This window comes from Euleptes europaea, chromosome 4 (assembly GCF_029931775.1).
Source record: "Euleptes europaea isolate rEulEur1 chromosome 4, rEulEur1.hap1, whole genome shotgun sequence".
Classification (NCBI taxonomy): Eukaryota; Metazoa; Chordata; class Lepidosauria; order Squamata; family Sphaerodactylidae; genus Euleptes; species Euleptes europaea.
Window position 1 is genome coordinate 9470106 of NC_079315.1, and position 21922 is coordinate 9492027.

At 46.2% G+C, this 21922-nt stretch overlaps 1 protein-coding gene across 1 annotated transcript in view; it reads left to right on the top strand.

Moving 5' to 3' along the window:
* MAN1A2 (mannosidase alpha class 1A member 2) overlaps positions 1 to 21922 on the top strand; it is a 65744-nt gene that overhangs the window by 41229 nt on the left and 2593 nt on the right. The window contains exons 4-11 of the mRNA XM_056848295.1: positions 5063 to 5181; positions 9440 to 9520; positions 12255 to 12349; positions 13139 to 13262; positions 14345 to 14438; positions 16757 to 16872; positions 19299 to 19518; positions 20863 to 21035. Of these exons, the coding sequence (XP_056704273.1) occupies positions 5063 to 5181; positions 9440 to 9520; positions 12255 to 12349; positions 13139 to 13262; positions 14345 to 14438; positions 16757 to 16872; positions 19299 to 19518; positions 20863 to 21035 (1022 nt within the window). The remainder of the gene's footprint in view (positions 1 to 5062; positions 5182 to 9439; positions 9521 to 12254; positions 12350 to 13138; positions 13263 to 14344; positions 14439 to 16756; positions 16873 to 19298; positions 19519 to 20862; positions 21036 to 21922) is intronic.

Consider the following 21922-nt stretch of genomic DNA (forward strand, 5'->3'; position numbering starts at 1 on the left):
CTCTAGTAATGTGGACTTGAGTAACCCCCAAGCCTTTTCAAGAGATTTAACCCTCCCAACTGTTCCTTTCAACTTCCTCTTTACCAGTTTTCTCATTTTAGAGAAGTTCCCTCTTTTAAAGTCAAAGGTAATTGTGTGAGATTTCCCAGTCACTTTCCCACTTACATATAAAATAAATTTTATGCTATTGTCATCACCTACTCGCCTAGTCCCTTGAACTGGAGATAGAGGGGATTGAACCTGGGACCTTTTGCATGCCTAGCAGATGAACTACCGCTGAGCCACAGCTCCTCCCAATAGTACTACTGTTACTACTATTATTATGTTAGAGAGAGAAGTCTGGGAGGTTCAGGGCTGGGTTTGGTGAAAGAGAGGTATCAAGAGTAGAACTAGAGTGAAACAAACCCATTGGCTTCTAGTTTGATTTAGGGAATCCATCGATATTTGCCTGCTGGATGAGAGAGACCCTGCTCTGAGTAACAAAATGAGAACAGTAGCATAATATGGTGGGTAAGGCTGACCAGGATTGGTGGTGCATGCTGTCAGTTTGGTAGCATAAGGACACTGCATGACTGATGCTACACCTCTGGGCTCCATGTCAACCAGGTCAGAATCACCAGTTTCCCTGACTGACTGGAACGATCAGATACCATTTGAACTTTTTTCTTTTTCTATATGTTGAACTTAGACTCTTGAAATAAATTTGTTTCTAACCAAGGCCACATTGAAATAATCAAAATTATTCAGTTATATAAGACTTCAAGTGCCAGTTGTTTTTCAGTCATCTTTGTCCACATGTCAGTCTTAGAAACTCCTTTTTATTCCAGTGTGAATAAGTGGAGAACTTAAGCTGTTCATTCTAAGTCAAACCATATTCTTGATTTTGGGCTGCAGCTGAATTTGGAAACTAGGGCTTACTAGGTCCACATTCACCATTTGCTTGACTGAATTAGAGGCAAACGATGTGTGTAGTCACTCCCTTTTGCTACGTTTCTGACAAGCTGCAAGAATCTACTGTAATTTTAGAAGAAGAAGGATAGGAGTTGGTTTTTATATGCCAACTTTCTCTACCACTTAAGGGAGAATCAAACCGACTTACAGTCACCTTTACTTTCCCTACCCACAACAGACACACTGTGCCAAATTTTAAGTTCTACACTGAGTCACTGGTGTTTACTTTTTTCTCACAGGCGTGAGTGACAGCCATTCACAAATGGGAGAAAGTACATGGTGCATTAACTGTATACTAAACCTGCTTCCTACCCTTAGTGAACCTAGCCTGTCCATCAAGTCTGTGTTTGTTGCATATCTCCGCCCCTCGTCTGCATGAATGACCGGTCACGTTAGAGCATGATGGACGTGGCTGACATGGATGGATGACGGATCCTGCGTTTTAAACTATTGTGTTTCCCAATAAGGTGGACAAATGCAACTTAATATCCAGATGAGGTTTAATGATCTTGTATTTGATCAGCGATCAATTAGTCACCTCTTCGGGGTGTATCTTCAGTTCACATAGCTCGTCTTCGTCTACGCCAGAGCTGTTAAGGTCTTCCTCATCCAGCACAACATTGATCTGTTTTTCCGCTCCTTGACAGAGTTGCGTCTCTGAATCCTGCGGCGTGCCTGAGTAGCTGATGACTTTTAGCGAGGGAGGTCGAGACAGGTCGTCTGCAGAGCCCACCCCTGTCCAAAAAATAATCACCTCCTTGCGACAAACAGCAACAGCCAGGCTTGCAATGAGTATGCAGGGTACCAAGTATGGAAGCGTTGACTGACTCGCCTGCCTGAATGTTGCCACAATAAACATTGCCAGCAGGCCATAGCTATAGGCCATAGCAGAAGCTAGAAAATAGATGCCCGAGGACTCAACTTGAACATCAAATCTGTGGCAGTAAGCCACTAGCAAGCCTGGAAGTACAATGTCTCCGAGACTTACAGCAGTAAAAGATGTGCCATCCAGATCCGACGATGAGGATATTGTTGGTACCTTCAGCAGAAAGGGGAGCTCTTCAGAGTTCGAGGGTGCAAAAGTCGTCATGTCTGTGCCACCCCTCCCAGTTTTAGTTAGGAAAGAGGCAAGGATCACACAGAGCGTGTCAGAAAACAAGTGTACAAATAAGAACAAGCTACAGGTCTGCAGGGTGGGCATGTGGACCGCCCTCAGAATGTAAATGCCGATAGAGATCGCTAGCACGTCTTGCAAAACCCAGCCCCACCTGTCGTCCTTCCTGAAGATAACCCATGTGGCACTGACAGACAGACAAAGCCCTGCCAGAAGCAGTTTTCTGATCTCCAGACGTTTGTGAAAATGCGGCACACGGATGGCCTGTTTTCCAAATGGGAGTTGGTTCACGAATGGAGTCAGGCAGCTGTATAGGCTGAAAGATGCATATAGGCCAAAAATCCCGGTTATTACATGTGTTAAGTAATCGTAGAAGCAGTAGAGAGTAAGAAGCATGAAAATGGCCATTCCTGTGCAGTCAATTGTGAAGTCAATTGATATCTCAGCAAAGTTATCTTCGGTTTGGGCCTGGCTTTCAGTGTATTGCTGTTTCCCCCTCTCTGCGCTTCCTGCCCAGTAGCTTCCTATGGTCACTATGGTCATCGACAGTAGATAAATGACCCCGGTCTTGTACAGCAAGTCCCTGAGTAGGTTCTTGAACAGTAAATAGAGAATCTCCCCGTCGCTGAGCAGAATGCCCGGGAGAGTGATCTCCTCGCAGTGACCCCAGTTATAGCCAGATCTCCGGTCTATTGCGAGAGGTGGAGCGTCCCCACCGAGGGTCAACAGCCCTTGGGTTCTGTTGATCGGTCGGAGCCTAGCGTTTTCGTAGAGGTTGCAGCTGCCCTCCCTCACGGATGCGATTCGTGTGCTGAATCCCCCGCCATCGGAGTCGGCCTCCCCCAGAGAAGACGGAAGGCAACACATGGCCGAATAAGTGAGGTTCTGAGTCGAGAGCTCGAGTGTAAGCCGCTGGGCATTATCCTCGTCGCTCAACGTCGTCCACTGCGAAGGGAAGAGGAAGCAGTAGTCGCCTCCTTTTTCGGCGCTGACATGGATGATTCCCGGGGCCACAGCGGCTGCAAACGAGTTAATGAGGAGGAGGAGCAAGCTTGCCAGCTTTAGCGCCGCCTTCGGTCTTCCAGAGTCTCGCTTCATCTTTATTAATAAATTTCATCGTGTTCTGCCCCCTTTGCTTAGTGGAAAAGAGAATCTTGGGCCCTAGGGGCCGAAACTCTGCCCGCTGTATGGCCGGCTCCTTCCTGCTAGCCTTGCTTGGCTTCACCATTGAGGTCACCCTCAACCTTCTTTGTTACATAATTAGCCCAGCTGTTTAACCATGGAGACAGACCCCGCCCCTTCCTGCTATAATACAAGCTCTCTCCTGGTTATTCGACTCTTGCTTATCTAGCGGTTCTTTCCGTTTTCATGTCAAGGTTGTTTTATCCCCTTCCTTCTCCTCCTCCTGGATTTGGAGGCACAGTTGCCAACGGACAGTGGGATCTTTTTAGAAAAATATATTTTTATTGTTATATAAAAAAGGGGCACAAAAGGGAAACATAGGAATATCAACAATACAGTTATTAAGAAAAAAAGCAGAAACTTGTATTGCCATGCTTTTCAGCACCGTTGTGTCTTCAATTAGTGACCCAAGTTATTAAAAATAGTTTTAACATTGCTAATTATAACATCAAAAAAATAATAACCGCCTTATTGTGCTTATCAAACTTATTTCCTATCTCTACAATCTGGATCTAAGTTAGGGGAAGTTTCACTAGTGAAACGTGACAGCGGGATCTTAATTATTGCTGTTGTGACTTTAGCTGTCATTTAATCTGCTTGCGCTGGTCAGGAAGCTCTCCCTTGAGCCGTGTCCCCTCATAAAGGTTGCTGTTGCCCACGATTTGAATAATGTCATGTCAAATACCCTCCACTTTGGTAGTGTCAATGTGTGTGATTCAGCCCCATCATGAGGACTGAGGAGAAGGAAATGAGTGTATGGAGAACATACCTTTCAGAGGCCGCGCTGGAACTGGCTGGCAGGCTTTTTTGGGGGGGAATATCCTCAGAATCCCATCTTTCCTCCCCCCCTCCAATCGCAGCTCCAGGCCAGCGTGGTGTAGTGGCTAAGAGTGGTGGTTTGGAGTGGAGGACTCTGATCTGGAGTACTGGGTTTGATTCCCCACTCCTCCACATGAGCGGCGGAGGCTAATCTGGTGAAAAGGGTTGGTTTCCCCACTCCTCCACATGAAGCCAACTGAGTGACCTTGGGCTAGTCATACTCTCTCAGCCCCACCCACCTAACAGGGTGTCTGTTATGGGGAGAGGAAGGGAAGGTGATTGTAAGCCGGGTTGAGTCTCCCTTAAGCGTCATATAAAAACCAGCTCTTCTCCTTCTCCCCTCCCCAGCCCTGCTCCATTGCTAGTTTGCCCAGGGCTGCTCCGGGCAAGCGTGACGAGACCGCCTTCTGCCCGCCCTATTGCCGTCTTGTCTAACACTTCTGGCAGCTGTTGAAGACCAAAGAGCATTGTCTGCACAAGCGCAGACAACAGTTCTTTAAAAATCGGGGGAATTTAAACCCTTTTTTTTTTTTTTAGTTTTCACTGCAAACTTGGAGAGTGCCTCCAGTTTGAAGAAATATCTGTTGGGGTGAGTGTCCCCCCTATCTGCGGATTTAGCTGTCCACAGACACATGAGGGGGCACATGAGGGAATTAGATACATAGATAATAAGGATAATACATAACATTTGAAATTTTCCACTGTGGAATGGTTGGTTGAATGTGGCAGCAGGGTGACTTGTTGGAAATGGAGTTTGTCATCGTTGGAATTGTTTGGGGGAAAGAACGCACCAGATATAGTGAAAAATAAATCGTGCTTTCCGTTGTGTCTCCTGTTCTTTGCTCAGTCTTCATTTTGATTTATACTGGGAGGAACTGAGCAGTTGCAAAGCACGTCTCCAGCTAATTGGTAATAAGGATGGCATCAAAGGGAAAGTGCTTCCTGTCCATGAAACAGCTACTTACGATAGAAGTTTTTTTTTTTTTTGGCCTCCAGGAAACTCACAGCTGGGCGCCACTATAGTAGATGCATTAGATACACTCTACATTATGGGCCTTCACGAGGAATTCAAAGAAGGACAGGAATGGATTGACAATCATCTTGACTTCAGCGTGGTGAGTAAAATGTCTTCTAGTATCTTACGTGCGTCTTCTTGGTAGAAGTTCAATTCTGATGAAGGTTTAGAAAACCCTTCCCGTCGTGTGCACCTAAAAGATTCCTTGAATAGGTTCTTGTAGGTTATCCGGGCTGTGTGACCGTGGTCTTGGTATTTTCTTTCCTGACGTTTCGCCAGTAGCTGTGGCAGGCATCTTCAGAGGAGTAACACTGAAGGAACAGTGTGTCCTTCAGTGTTACTCCTCTGAAGATGCCTGCCACAGTGTGTCCTTCAGTGTTACTCCTCTGAAGATGCCTGCCACAGCTGCTGGCGAAACGTCAGGAAAGAAAATACCAAGACCACGGTCACACAGCCCGGATAACCTACAAGAACCTATGAACTCTGACCGTGAAAGCCTTCGACAATAGATTGCTTGAATACTTTAATTTTGGTGTTTTTCACCGAAGGCTTTTTTCTTTCCGATGACTATACTGAAAGATAGAGGGTTCTGTAATGATATGGAGGAACGAGTTTACGGTAAAAAAAAAAAAAAAAAAAAGGAGAAGCCCCCCCCACCAGAATGTTCACCCAAAAAGAGACCTGAATATCTAGCAGTGCCATTCTAAACAGTTACACCCTCCTAAGGCCATTGACTTAGAAGGGTATAACTCTGCTTAGGGTTGCCTGGTCGATAGTGTCATCATAATGATCTTGCTTTAGTATTTTCCCACTTGGCGTCAGTCTCTGTGAATGGTCGGAAGAGCAGTCATAGTGAGAAGAAGATTGTTCACACTTTCACATTCCCTCACCCCCTAATCGAACTTTTCCTTATTTGGACCCTGCTCAACCAAACTTATTTAAGGGTCAGATGCAGCAGACTGGGACACTTGACTGACCCTATTAGAACCTATAGAGGGGTTAGACAAGGTTCTATATTGATTGGCACCTATGCTATTTGCCCTCTACATTAATGATATGGCAAGTCATCTTCAAACACTTGATTGTCTTCCTCCCAAACTTGCAGAAAGGCACACACCCATGCTGCTTTATGCAGATGATGCAGTTATACTCTCCAGGACCCCCATAGGTATGACGAGAGCCCTGGGAAGGTTAATCTCTGGACTGTATTCATGAAACTTTTGACTCCCCACCCATCACTGAGGTTAACTAGCTTAGCCTAACTAGGGCACAATCTCAGTATTTCTTCCTAATTTAATTGGATTTTACATAAATACATTTTTCTTCTCCTCTTCTGCATTTTATGACCCCTTGACCCTAAGGTTGCATATTGGAGTACCACCCCTTCCAGAACGGGAGGAATTCTGCTTACCATCAGAACCTATCTTCTCTCAATTAAGTGTCCTCATCTAAACCATTGCCAGCCCTAACAGTCTGTTTAGAACATCAAGAACTTCTTTCAATAACGTAAGAAGAGCCGTGCTAGATCAGACCAGTGGTCCGTCCAGTCTAACATCCTGTCTTATGCAGTAACCAGCCAGTTACTCTGGAGGTCCAACAATAAGGCATAGAGGCTGAGGCCTTCCCCTGATGTTGCCTCCTGACACTGATTCGATTCGGTTTATTATTACGGCATTAGCCAGAAAAGATGCAAACCTTGTCAATAAAACCGATTACATGATCAATAATCTCTTTGTACAAAATACAGATAAACTTATATCAGTTAAAATTCACCTCATTAACACTAATACCCTTTTCCGAGCGGATTTTAATTGCTGCAGAGCAATACTTGGCTACCTGCAAAGAACACTGAGAGTCTCCCTCCCATAAGAGGAATTTAATTTTCTCTTTCTCTGAACTGGCTTCCATTGTGTTAATAAGAGGAAGAATTAGCTTCTGACGAATTCCCTCATCATAGATACACCTAAATACAGCATGACTTGTACTTTCCATTTCACCTGACCCGCAAGGGCATGCCCACTCAGATCGTGATAACTTCCTATACTTTCCCTCCAGGATTGCTGAAGGCAAGGCCAACCCTCTAGCCAGGGGTTAGGGCCTCCTGACACTGGTATTCAAAGGTTTACTGCCTCTGGATGTGGAGGTTCCCTTTAGTTGTTACAGCTAGTAGCCACTGAGGGATTCCTCCTCCATGGATCTGTCTAATCCCTTTTTAAAGCTGTTTGTGCCTGTGGCCATCACTACTTCCTCTGAAAGCAAATTGTACATTTTAATCACTCATTGCGCAAAGGAGTATTTCCTTTAGTCCTTCCTCAATTTGCCGCCCATCAGCTTCATAGGATGCCCCCAGGTTCTAATCTTTTGGGAGAGCGAGAAAAAGTTCTCTCTGTTCACTCTCTATACTGGCGTTTCTCAACCAGGGTTCCCCGAGAAATCGCTAGGGGTTCCGCGAGAAATAGTGATGAATAGGCTATTCATATGTAAATCATACGTAGGTGTTCCCTGAGACATGAATATTATTTCAAGGCTTCCGCAAGGGTAAAAAGGTTGAGAAGCACTACTCTTCGCACAGGACACAGTTTTAGAAGCCTATATCACGTCCCCCTCCCCACCCCAGTCGACGTCTTTTCTAAACCAAAAAGTTCCAGAAGTCATGGAGACAGACAGTGATCCTCCAGCACTGCCTTCAGGAGCCTGCCTAAGACGTAGGAACTGAACTTCCGGAACTGAGTGCCACCAGTTCTCAGATCAGATGGGTACCGTAGCCCAGGAGCTCCTGAGAGAACAGAGAGAGTCGACAAGGTCATATCCTTCCTGTCGTAATGCAGGCAGGCTGTCAGGGCTACAAAACCTGCCTTAATTCCAAAACTGTGCCAGAAGCCAGATTGAAAAGGATTTAGAAAATAAATCAGCATCGTCCCAGAAGAGTCTGGAATTGTGCATCCATCACCTGCTCAGAAAAAAAGAGATTACCCCACCAGTCTGTAATTAGTTTGCTAGGGTTCAGTACAGCTGGAAGCATAAGTTGGCCTTTGCCATCCCTGGTTCCAGCCCACGATACTCCCCTCCAACCATGCTCCCCCCCCACTAACATGCCAAGGACAACGATCAGTAACCCATCTGTGGACACATACATGAACACATGAAGCTGCCTTCTACTGAATCAGACCCTTGATCCATCAAAGTCAGTATTGCCTACTCAGACGGGCAGCAGCTCTCCAGGGTCTCAGGCAGGGGTCTTTCACATCACCCTTCTGCCTGGTCCCTTTAACTGGAGATGCCGGGGATCGAACCTGGGACCTTCTGCATGCCAAGCAGATGCTTTACTGCTGAGCCACGGCCCCTCCCCATCAAGTGCACAGTTAGTTAGGCCCCTTATCAGCATCCTCAGGCTGCACTAACTAAACCCATCCCCCAAAACTTGGTGCGACACTCTTCTTGGAGCCTCCTGCATTTGTACTTATATCCATTACGGAGTCTGGATCAGAATGGATGTGAACGATTTTAATGTACAAGCACTTTGGCAAACCACTGTCAGTTGGCTGCTGATCTTGTAAGATCCTCACTTTGGGACTGTAGGCGAACGAGCCCTTTCATCCCTCAGAAAACTTCTGCTGGACATTACTGAACAGTTGTGATATCGGTCGAGAAGTCATTTCTTTTAGCCACAAACACAGGAGCCCATTTGGGCAGGCTCCCATGAACACACGAACCAGACCCTTGGGTCCATCAAAGTCAGTACTGTCTAATCAGGGTCTCAGGCAGGGGTCTTTCCCATCGCCTACTTGCCTAGTCCCTTGAACTGGAGATGCCGGGGATTGAACCTGGGACATTCTGCATGCCAAGCAATGCTCTACCACTGAGCCACAGCTCAGGGGATGCAATGCATGTTTGTTGATCGGGAAGGCTTTTCTGGAACACTAGCTTGGAGCACTTAATGTGTATATGTGGGGAGGGGATACTAGTCCAGGAGGGGTGGGGCTTTTTTATCTCTTTCCCCTTAAGACTGTTTCCCCACTAAAATCACAATCTCCAAGCTGCTTTTTAACCTGAAAGGGGGGGGGGGAGGGATAAGAATACCCTTTAGTTTTCTCCAGCGTGGGGCTAAAAACAACTTGGCGATGACTGTTTTTGTCTGGCAAATGATCTTGGGGAGGAAGGTTCAAAGCTCCTGTTGTCTGCTCTGGCCCTCTTAAATGGCAGCTCCAATGGGTACTTTCTGCAAAGCCAAAAATACTTATAAAAGGGTCAAGGAAACGTCAGGTTCCACCATAAATAAATGTATTAAACGTAACTATACTGTGCAAACATCTAGCATATATCTGAAGACTCTTTTTCTCCCCCTCCCCTCTTCCAAGAATTCAGAGGTATCTGTCTTTGAAGTCAACATCCGCTTCATCGGAGGCCTGCTTGCAGCCTATTACCTTTCAGGACAAGAGGCAAGCTAATATATTTGTTTATGGAAATGTGTGCATGTTTGCTGACAGTGCTGTTTCCCTGCCACTTCGTAGATTGCTTGTGTCGTAAAAAAAGCAACGTTTGAACGAAAACAACAACACCAGGCTAAAGAATAGAACAGTATATAATGAAATAGACAAGGAACAGACACAAAATGCTACAATGTATAGCAATCTATATAGTGTCTAAGTACACACATAAACAAACATTACAGTCCAACCTCATGTGGAGGTAAATAAGACAGAGAAATCCAACAAGAAGTGAAGAATACTGGTGATCAGGTAAGTGTGGATGCTCAACAGTGATCCAAAATGAATACAAATTAGGAGTCCGTTTCTGCCAAAGTCTTCATCAGTCATTCAGTCTCAGAAGAATCTGTGCATAGTCTTCCTTCCTTCCTTCCTTCCTTCCTTCCTTCCTTCCTTCCTTCCTTCCTCCTCCCTCCCTCCCTCCCTCCCTCCCCTCCCTCCCTCCCTCCCTCCCTCCCTCCCTCTCTCTCTCTCTCTCTCTCTCTCTCTCTCTCTCTCTCTCTCTCTCTCTCTCTCTCTCTCTCTCTCTCTCTCTCTCTCTCTCTCTCTCTCTCTCTCTCTCTCTCTCTCTCTCTCTCTCTCTCTCTCTCTCTCTCTCTCTCTCTCTCTCTCTTTCTTTCTTTCTTTCTTTCTTTCTTTCTTTCTTTCTTTCTTTCTTTCTAGAGGGGGAATATAACATTTCATTTCGTATCCATGCTCAGAGTAACCCACTTTCTCGCTCCTACCCCCAACTGAAATCTCTTATTAAAATGCCAAATAAAAATTATCGCCCTAACTCCTATTGTTTCGTCTCTGTTCTGTACATCCTCATTTACCATTGTAGTTTTCTTGAAAATTGTTGTGTATTCAATTCTTTCATAGGACATTTAAGCCTCTTGCCATATTAGATTCGAAGCATTGCCCTTGGCATAATAAACTTCCTTTTGGATCACTGTTCAGCATCCACACTTACCTGACCACCAGTATTCTTCAGGTCTTGTTGGTTTTCTCTGTCTTATTTATCTCCACATGAGGTTGGACTGTAATGTTTGTTTATACGTATTGCTTAGACACTGTATAGATTGCTATACATTGTAGTATTCTGTGTATGTTTCTTGTCTATTTCATTATATATTGTTCCATTTTTTAGTCTGGTGTTGTTGTTTTCGTTCAAACTTCATAGATTGCTGACAGAAGTAATCGTCACCAAAAGGGTATAACTGAGGCTGTGTATTCTGTGATTCCCCACAAGTGTAGGAATGCCCCAGGACTTGGGTGTTGGCCAAAGAATTTAGCATCTCGGCTTTCATGGGGGGAGGGGGGCCTTTAAAGTAAAATCTCTGAAGCCAGAGTGGAGCTGTGTAAGATTTGGGGCAGGGGCTTGGGCGTCTTGGAAATTACTTGTCCCTCCCTGTGTGAACTAAGAAAATCTGTGTCAACTTGTTCAATTTATACATTTTACCCAGGTTGCAAGAAACAGCTGCTATCTCTGTGCAGCATCTGGGTTAAGGACAGGTTACTGCAAGGGGGATGCTGGGTGCAGAATACGCACCGCCTTTTGGATGTAGCTTAACAGCTTTGCTGACCTTGCATGGCCAAATGTGAATACCAACAGCTTTGGGTCGGATCTTATCAGCTTTTCCACTTGATCTCATCTAATTTCCTCTCTTCACTGCAGCCCGCATTCTACTTGACTTTTGTACACAATTCCTAGTGTAGTGTTTTTGATAGTCGGAGGAATCCTCCTTTTTCACCAGCAGAACAGCTGGTAAGATACTGTGATGGATAGGCAAAGGTCCTGCACCTTTTTTTGGGGAAAAACCCATCCCTTTCTGTCCATTTTGGAGTGAGCTGAGCCAGTCAGGATCCATGGAAAGGCTGGAGTTTAAGAAGCTTTGCTCTATATGACAGCCCTTCAAATACTTGAAGAGATGAAAACATCTTTCTCTGGAGAAGACTGAGAGGGGATATGATAACCATGAGGGGCTGTCATATAGAGGATGGTGCCGAGTTGTTTTCTGTTGCCCAAGAAGGTCGGACCAGAACCAACGGGTTGAAATTAAATCGAAAGTGTTTCCGTGTAGACATTAGGAGGAATTTTCTAACAGTTAGAGTAGTTCCTCGGTGGAACAGGCTTCCTCGGGAGGTAGTAAGCTCTCCTTCCATAGAGGTTTTTAAGAAGAGGCTAGATGGTAATCTGTCAGCAATGCTGATTCTGTGACCTTAGGCAGATGATGAGAAGGAGGGCATCTTGGCCATCTTCTGGTCACTGGGGGTGTGGGGTGGGGAGGTAGTTGTGAATTTCCTGCATTGTGCAGGGGGTTGGACTAGATGACCCTGGTGGTCCCTTCCAACTCTGTGATTCTATGAGAGCATTGTTGAGTTTAGGGTGATTCAGGATTCTGAAGAACACCAGAAGGGGGCGGTATCATCTGTGTCAGGAGACTCTTAAGTCTTCTAATTTGTGGGGTGGGGGCTTAGAAGTGATGCTTTGCAGCTTTTCGCTTTAACAAGTGCTCGGAATCTATCGCAGCGACCTTGAAAGCAGATGCTATGGTCCGATTCTCCTATTTATATGTCAGCTTTACTTCACTTCTTGTGATCATCTTACGTGGGTTCGTGTTGTAGCGCAGGCCTTTCTCGTCCCATAGCTTCTGTGAAATATGCATTACGTAATGGATAACCGCTCGTCCTTTCTCTGTTGCAGGTGTTCAAGATCAAGGCGGTGCAGCTCGCAGGAAAGCTTCTCCCTGCCTTCAATACACCCACTGGAATTCCTTGGGCGATGGTGAACTTGAAAAGGTGTGGGTCTTGGGGAGAGCGTCGTACTAGGGATCAGCAGTGCAAACATATTTTGACCTTTCCAAGTAGATTTGGGCAGCTCAGAGACTGGGTTTTTGTTTTTTTTGGCATGATGAATTTCAAGAGTCTGCCTGCGTCATCTTCCTTTCCCTCTCTGCTTTAAGCTGTGCTAACAGATAGATAGATTATTTATTTGCGGCCCCTAGCCAGATAAAACAAGATAAAACAGGAAACATGGACTAAAATACTCTTACAAGCAAAAAATTACAGTCCGAGTCTTATAACACTTAAAAGTAAAAAATTACAACCGAGACACATCTGTCAATTGGGCTAAGAGACTGTTCTATGGCGTCGAATTTTCATTGGTGCCGTGCAAAATTTCGCAACCTGCAGAGTGATTGAAGGATTATCCCCTTGTAAGAGCACCTCAATCCTTTCTCCTCTCCTGTCAGGCCCCATGCTCGATAAGAGGGGGTGTGCTAACATTTTATACAGAGCTCAAGATCACAACAATGTTACATGTTCATATTTCCTCTTAGATCGTCTCCATCGATTTCCAGATGAGCTTTGCTCGAGGTTACTTAAACTGTTCCGCTGCCTTTTATCATCCCTGCTGCTTGGTTGCCTTCTTTGGTGTTTGCAATTTTAACCCAAATAATCGTATTGCCTTTTTCTTTTGGCTGTATGACAGTGAACGATACCATTAAACAAATACAAAAAAGGCTGCATGTTCACACTTAAGTCTCTTATTCCGGACTCTTTCCGATGATAATTTTTGTTCCTTTCCAGCGGTGTTGGTCGCAACTGGGGATGGGCTTCTGCTGGCAGCAGCATCCTGTCTGAATTTGGGACCCTTCATATGGAATTTGTACACCTGAGCTACCTGACGGGCAACCCAGTCTACTATGACAAGGTTTGGCTCCCTTTCTCGTGTGGCACATTTTAAGACACTGCCTGACTGAATGTCATGAAGAAATAACATGCTTTTATCTGTCTGTCTGTCTATCTGTCTATCCAATCTGTCTATTTTTGGACTTGTATCACACATGAAGCTGCCTTCTACTGAACCAGACCCTCAGTCCATCAAAGTCAGTATTGTCTACTCAGCGGCTCTCCAGGGTCGCAGGCGTCTTTCACATCCCCTGCTTGCCTAGTCCCTTTAACTGGAAATGCTGGGGATTGAACTTGGGACCTTCTGCATGCCAAGCAGATGCTCTACCACTGAGCCACAGTACCTCCCCATCCTGCCCTCTACCCTGGCCGAAGCTGGGCTTAGGGCAGCTAACATCCATTAAAATGCTGCAAAACCCAATAAAATATACACAATTTCAATTCGGGACTAATTAAAAACCCAGCAGTTTATAAAGCTAAAATCAGATGGTGCTCACTTATCGGTGCACAGGGCCCCAGCCAGCGGCAGTCAGGATCCCGTATTAATTGATCTGATGGAATATAACGAAAAAGAAGGGAAGGAGGCCAGCTATGATTGAGAACCGTTGCTGCCCTCAACCATAGGCCTGGCGGAACATTTTGGTCTTACAGGCCCTGGGGAAATGTGCCAGATCTCTCAGGGCCCTGGTCTCACTGGAGAGAGAGTTCCACCAGACACCTTTCCCGGGAGTTTTGTTGTGGTAGAGTGATGAGTTTATGACCTGGAACATAAGGTTAATATTAAAAGAAGTATTGAGGTTTATTGGGATATGTTTAAGGCTGTGGCTCAGTGGCAGAGAATCTGCTTGGCATGCAGAAGGTCCCAGGTTCAATCCCTGGCATCTCCAGTTAAAGGGACTAGGCAAGTAGGTGATATGAAAGACCTTCTGAGACTCTGGAGAGGTCTGAGTAGACAATACTGCCTTTGATGGACCAAGGGTCTGATTCAGTATAAGGCAGCTTCATGTGTTCAAGGCAACTATTTATACTTGCCATTGTTGTGGGAATTCCTGATTTCCCGTTTCCGTTGAGAAGAAACTGGTAATGTTTTCTCTTCTGGTTTAGGTCATGCATATTCGTAAACTGCTTCAAAAGATGGACCGCCCTAATGGCCTTTATCCAAATTACTTGAATCCAAGGACTGGGCGCTGGGGACAACGTGAGTATTTTCCTCACATTTATGGCAAATCGAATTAAATATGTGAGACAACTTGGGTTTGCTTGTGGGGTGTCAGCATTGTTTAGGCTCAGGGTACCTCCACAGATGACGTCTGGTGAAATCTGGTTACAAGTGTAGTTAGCCCTGGGCATCCTATTACTGAAATCTGAAATCTGAGAGAGAATCTGAGATCTTAAATCACACATGTGCAGAAGACACTTAAGAGCTAAGAAACTTCTTTTATGAAGCATCAGCCTGTTTAGAGGTGTACCTCATTTTATTGCGCTTCGCTTTCTTGCCTTCACAAATACTGCGTTTTTGAGCAAGTCGATCGGCTTCAGTTTCCCAACAGCATGTGCTCACTCCGTGTCTCTGTGTCACATTTTGGTAATTTTTGCAATATTTCAGACTTTTTAAAATTACCGTATTTTTCCATGTATAAGATGACCCCTGTTGTCGGGTGGGATGAGTGGCAACCGGTTTGAATGCCAGACGCCAGCTGGCAAGGGCAACTGGCCTCTTTCGCAGCTCGAGAGCCAGCGTGGTGTAGTGGTTAAGAGCGGTGGTTTGGAGCAGTGGACTCTGATCTGGAGAAGCGGGTTTGATTCCCCACTCCTTCACATGAGCAGTGGAGGCTAATCTGGGGAACTGGGTTTGTTTCCCCACTCCGACACACGAAGCCAGCAGGGTGACCTTGGGCTAGTCATACTCTCTCAGCCCCACCTACCTCACAGGGTGTCTGTTGTGGGGAGGGGAAGGGAAGGTGATTGGAAGCCGGTTTGATTCTTCTTTAAGTGGTAGAGAAAGTAGGCATATAAAAAACCAACTACTACTCCTTCCATTTAATCCTCACAAGCCCTGCCTTGTGAGGTAGGTGCGGCTTGAGAGTATGTGATTGGCCCACAGTCGCTCTTCAAGCTTTCAAGGGCACAGGAGGAATTTGAACCCGAATCTCCCATATCCTAGCCTGGCACTCTCTAACCCGCCACACCGAACTGGCTGTGTTGTGTTCTTGTTAGATTTTAGCTGTTCTCTACCAAGACAAGATACTTTGTAAGGCAGTTTTTGTATGTATATTTTAAGGGTATATCTGTTTTATGTTTGCATCAGTTGACGAATGCAGGATGTAAGTTTTCAAAATGAAGAAATAAATAAGAGTGCAGAAGCACCATAACAATTTGGGGAAATCTCCCATTTTGAAGAAGCAGTGTAGAAATGCCCCTTTCTCTCTGGGTGTTGCAGCTCTGATCTAGGGGAAAGTGCTAGGAGTTGAATAAAAGCATTGTATTAAAAAAGGAAGAGGTTGTTCCTCATTTTGATGGTGGAAGATTTAATCTGAGCAGTTAATGTTTTTTTGAAAACTACATTGCCAGATTTGTGGGGAGGGGGAATAAAAAGAATAGGTTAATTCCGTGATGTGTTGAAGCTTATTAAGCTGTTTCAGCATGATTCTGAGGTTAATTTTTGCATTATGGAGCCAAAGGTTTATTAATTGTATTGAGACAGGAGAAGGAACTATTCTTCAGGAGCAGTGAAACCAAAATGAGATGTGTCCCAACGTACTGATTATGTAAACAGCAGTGCTTGAGGAAGTAGGTTCCAGGAAAACAACTCCCCAAGGGAACTTCAGTGGGAGCCAGCATGGCGTAATGGTTAAGAGCGGTGGACTCTAATCTGGAGAAGCGGGTTTGATTCCCCACGCTTGAAGCCTGCTGGGCGACCTTGTGACCTTAGTCACAGTTCTCTCAGAACTCTCAGCCCCACCTACCTCACAAGGTGCCAGCGTGGCATAGTGGATAAGAGTGGTGGTTTGGATCGGTGGACTCGGATCTGGAGAACCGGGTTTGATTCCCCACTCCTCCACATGAGCTGCGGACGCTAATCTGGTGAACTTGATTTATTTCCCCACTCCTACACACAAAGCCAGCTGGGTGACCTTGGGCAAGTTACAGCTCTTGTTAGAGCTTTCTCAGCCTCACCTACCTCTCAGGGTGTCTGCTGTGGGGAGGGAAAGGGAAGGTAATTGTAAGCCGGTTTGAGTTTTCCTTGAGTGGTAGAGAAAGTCGGCATATAAAAACTAACTGTTCTTGTGGGGAGGGGACGGTGATTGTAAGCCGCTTTGAGACTCCTTAAAAGGTAGAGGAAAAGCCAGGTATGAAACCAACTCCTCTTCTTCTATTAAGTTCATTGCTAAAATTGGCTCGAGACATTTCATTGCAGTAATCACTTTGGAGAATCTGAGAGTTTTGCCTTGGCCAGTTCGGGGGGGGGGGTTAATTGCGGGTGAGTGATTGACGCGCTCCTGTTCTTCCTCCTAGATCACACCTCCATGGGCGGCCTGGGTGACAGCTTCTACGAGTACCTGCTGAAGGCTTGGCTGATGTCAGATAAGATGGACACGGAGGCAAGGAAAATGTATGATGATGCTATTGAGGTGATTACAGTGCGTTGATATCCCCCACCCCCAATCGAAATGCTTTTTGGTTTGGCCTTACAAGCCCTTGGTCTGGGGTGAGCTCCTTTTCAAGGCAGTAAGAGAATATGTCATCTGTCTCTGTCTCAATACCGTTTTGAAGCTGGTCTTGTGAATAAACTTCTATCTTTCTTTGGGCACCACAATTTAAGAAAGATGTAGACAAGCTGGAAAGTGTCCAGAGGAGGGCAACAAAGATGGTGAGTGGTTTGGAGACCAAGTCCTGCGAGGAAAGGTCGAAGGAGCTGGGTATGTTTAGCCTGAAGATAAGTAGACTGAGAGGGGATATGAGAACTATCTTCAAGTACTTGAGGGGCTTCAAGTATAGAGGAGGGTGCCAAGTTGTTTTCTGTTGTTTTCTGTTGCCCCAGAAGGTCCGACCAGAACCCATGGGTTGAAATTAAATCAAAAGAGTTTCCGTCTAGACATTTGGAAGAATTTTCTAACAGTTAGAGCGGTTCCTCAGTGGAACAGGCTTCCTCGGGAGGTGGTAAGCTCTCCTTCCCTGGAGGTTTTTAAGTAGAGGTTAGATGGCCTTCTGTCAGCAATGTTGATTCTATGATCTTAGGCTGATCATGAGAGGGAGGGCATCTTAGCCATCTTCTGGTCACTGGGGGTGTGGGGTGGGGAGGTAGTTGTGAATTTCCTGCATTGTGCAGGGGGTTGGACTAGATGACCCTGGTGGTCCCTTCCATCTCTCTCTCTCTCTCTCTCTCTCTCTCTCTCTCTCTCTCTCTCTCTCTCTCTCTCTCTCTCTCTCTCCCCCCCCTCCCCCCCCCCTTTACAGCCGCTAAAAACACTAAACAGGCCTGGTCGAAAAGACTTGCGGCTGCCCTCAGGTGTAGGCCTGGTGGAACAGTTCTGTTTTGCAGGCCCTGCGGAACTCCTTCAGGTCCAGCAGGGCCCCGATGTCGCTGGGAAGACCGACAGTGGCGCAGTTCTGCTTGAGAAAGGAAAGGTCATTCAGGCCTCATCCTGGATGCTCGGGAGCTCAGTTTCCTGCCAGGTGGCTGGGCCTTGTGGCCTCCTCTGCCTCCCAGCTTGGTGCATTAGGCCTGGGTGCATAGGGGAGACTCCCTCCCATCCCGTTCCCCAGCAGGACATGGGGCTCTTGAGAATTCGGGGAGGGGGGGCCAGCCTGGCCTTTCCTGTTTCCAGTGAGCTGGTAAGCGGGACTCCAGTGAGCTGGACTCCTTATGGGATATAATTTCCAAATCCGGGGCGGGGGGGTTGTATTCCAAATCTCTCATTTCCAAAATTCACTGCCTTCACTAGTCAAAGGTTGAGGAGACTGGCGTTAAAAGATCAGCCTCTCTCCTTGAATATCCCCCCCTCCGGCGGTTCTGTAGAAGGCACAATTTACCTCTTATTGCCCTGTGATTGATTCTTTAAAAGGTTTGGTTTTGCAGTTCCAATGGAATTCCAAGGAATGCCAGGGTTGATACGCAGAGGCAGGCAATGGCAAACCACCTCTGAACGTCTCTTGCCTTGACAACCCTGCGAGGTCACCATAAGTTGACTGCAACTCGATGACCGGGGGCGGGGGGAAGGGAAGGATGGATGGATGGAAGGGACTCTTTGGAGAACTCCCATCTTCCTAAAGGCCGAATGGATTAACATCTTTCCCCCCCACCACACACACACACACAGCGAGGGAAAAAAGGAAGCAGCGCCCATCTCATTTAGAGGATTCCATTCTTTTCTCTTTTTTTCACGGCTATTCACCTCAGTTAGTATACAAACATGTTAGGGACTGTTTTACAGGAGAGACAAATCTGGCTTGGGAAAATAGTTACACTGTGGAACTCCCTGTCCCAGGATGTGGTGACGGCTGCCAACTTGGAAGGCTTTAAGAGGGGATTGGACATGTTCATGGAGGAGAGGGCTATTCATGACTAACAGTAAAAATGGATAAAAGTCATGATGCATACCTGTTCTCTCCAGTATTAGAGGAGCATACCTATTATATCAGGTGCTGTGGAACACAGGCAGGAGAATGCTGCTGCAGTCGTCTTGTTTGTGGGCTTCCTAGAGGCACCTGGTTGGCCACTGTGTGAACAGACTGCTGGACTGGATGGGCCTTGGTCTGATCCAGCAGGGCCTCTCTTACGTTCTTATTATAATATATATAATTAGGTGCTGTGGAACACAGGCAGGATAACGCTGCTGCAGTAGTCTGTCTTGTGGGCTTCCTAGAGGCACCTGGTTGGCTACTCTGTGAACAGACTGCTGGACTGGATGGGCCTTGGTGTGATCCAGCAGGGCCTTTCTTATATTCTGATGTTCTTTTATTTTTGAAATTAACCCAAGCTGTAGGAGGTACGCCTGCAGGTCTGGAAGGCTTCGACCCTTACAAGTAACAGGAGCTTGTCCTTCTCTCCCTGTAGGCCATAGAGAAGCATCTCATCCGAAAGTCCAACGGAGGCCTCACTTTCATTGGGGAGTGGAAGAACGGGCACCTCGAGAGGAAGATGGGCCACCTCACGTGCTTCGCTGGGGGGTTGTTTGCCCTTGGCGCAGATGGCTCCCGAGAGGACAAGGCCGGGCACTACCTGCAGCTGGGGGCGGAGATTGCGCACACCTGCCATGAGTCATACGACAGGACAAGTAAGAATCCTGGCCCGCCTTCACTTTTTCACCATAAAACTCCTTGCCCCTTACCCCTTTCTCTTGGGGCCAACTGCAAGCCCCCAAAAGTGAGCGCAGCTGGTGTCAACTTCTGAAGAGCTTGGTTCCGAGTCAGATGTTTAGTTGTGAAGAGAGAGCGTGTGTGGAGTTCTCAAACAAGACTTGGCGTGTCAGAGTGCTGCACTAAGGAACCAGTGGCTTCTAGGAGCTCTCAAGCTGGAAAACGAGGCTATTGAATCCCATTTGTGTGTCTTGTATATAGCTTGGGATTCTTACTATCAGCTTTAAAGCGTTGCCAACCAGATCAGTGAACATATTAAGCTGCCTTATACTGAAATCAGATCCTTGGTCCATCAAAGTCAGTACTGTCTACTCAGACCAGCAGCGGCTCTCCAGGGTCTCAGGCAGAGGTCTTTCACATCACCTACTTGCCTAATCCCTTTAAATGGAGATGCCGGGGATTGAACCTGGGACCTTCTGCATGCCAAGCAGATGCTCCACCACTGAGCCACAGCCCCTCCCCAAAGTGGGCAGTACCACCCCCTGGGGGAGCGGGATTACCTAGGGGGGCTCTAAGAGGAAAGAGGGCAGCGTGGGGGGGGGAGCGTTAAGGTGGGCCCCTCCGACTGTTTTGTTCACTAATTTACAATAGCTCAAGCTATGGCACCATGTTGGCAAATTTGGTGGAAACTATCAGAATTTTTTCCCAGACTTCGAAGAGCTGGTACCACTGGATCAAGTTCATCAGTTTTGTTGAATAAATTTCAACTACAAAGTTTTAATTTGATTTTGAATAGATGTGCATTGAATTGTTACTGCTTTGAAATTGTATTATTATTATCTTCTTTAGAGAGTCATGCAAACCCCTATTTTTAATAATACTTTTTATAGGATAGGGTAGGGGGCGCTGGGGTTGAGTTTGTGGAACCAAGGGGGCAGTGGCCCGAAAAGTTTGGGAACCACTGAACTAGATGATAAATGGAAAAATGTCCAACAGTATTTGGAGATAAATAATACCTCTCCATCCCTCTGAAAGTGGAAAAAAACTATTCAGAGGGGAGATGGAGAGGTATTATTTATCTCCAAATGCTGTTATACATTATCTGTAAAGGTGATTCCTTCTATATTACTTGTAGTAATCTCACCTTTTATTATAGCTAGTTTATATTCTGGTTTTTTTTTTAATTGTTACAAAATAAAAAAATATATATATAGAAAAAGAAAGAAACTTCGTTTTCTGTTTCACAGACATGCTTGGTACAGCGATTCCAAATAAGTTTGAAAGACTAAAAGGTTTTCTTTTTCTCCTTTTTTCCTTGGCAGCATTAAAATTGGGTCCTGAAGCTTTCAAATTTGATGGTGGCGCAGAGGCAGTAGCAGTGCGGCAGAATGAAAAATACTACATTTTGAGGCCGGAGGTGATAGAAACCTATTGGTACATGTGGCGGTTCACACATGACCCCAAATACAGGCAGTGGGGCTGGGAAGCAGCACAGGTAACTGTTTTTTCTACAACGAGGTCCAAACATATGAACACATGAAGCTGCCTTATACTGAATCAGGCCCTTAGTCCATCAAAGTCAGTAGACATTAGGAAGAATTAGAGTGGTTCCTCAGTGAAACAGGCTTCGTCGGGAAATGGTAAGCTCTCCTTCCCTGGAGGTTTTTAAGAAGAGGTTAGAGGGCTATCTGTCAGCTGTGCTGATTCTATGACCCTAAGCAGATGATGAGAGGGAGGGCATCTTGGCCATCTTCTGGGCATGGAGTAGGAGTCACTGGGGGTGTGGGAGGGGAGGTAATTGTGAATTTCCTGCATTGTGCAGGGGGTTGAACTAGATGACCCTGGTGGTCCCTTCCAACTCTATGATTCTATGTATTGTCTACTCAGACCAGCAGCGGCTCTCCAGGGTCTCAGGCAGAGGTCTTTCACATCACCTACTTGCCTAGTCCCTTTAACTGGAGAGGCAGGGGATTGAACCTGGGACCTTCTGCATTCCAAGCAGATGCTCTACCACTGAGCCACAGCCCCTCCCCACTGAGCCACAGCCCTTCTCCACGTTTGCAAACAAGCCATGCACAAAGTATGCTGAGCATTGTGTTCCTAGGGAGTAGCCTAGAGGCCTGTTTCACACAGGAAGAAACAGAAGGGCATGCAGGAAGAATGGCTTCACTACAGCATCAGACCAGGCCTGCCTGATCTCGTCAGATCTCAGAAGCGAAGCAGGGTCATCCCTGGCTAGTGTTTGGACGGGAGCCCTCCGAGGAATACTAGGGTTGCTACACAGAGGCAGCCATAAGTCAGCTGCAGCTTGACGACGCTTCCCGCCTCCACCACAGTGTCAGACATTGGCGGAACTAGGAAAGGAAGGCGTAGTTTCTAACT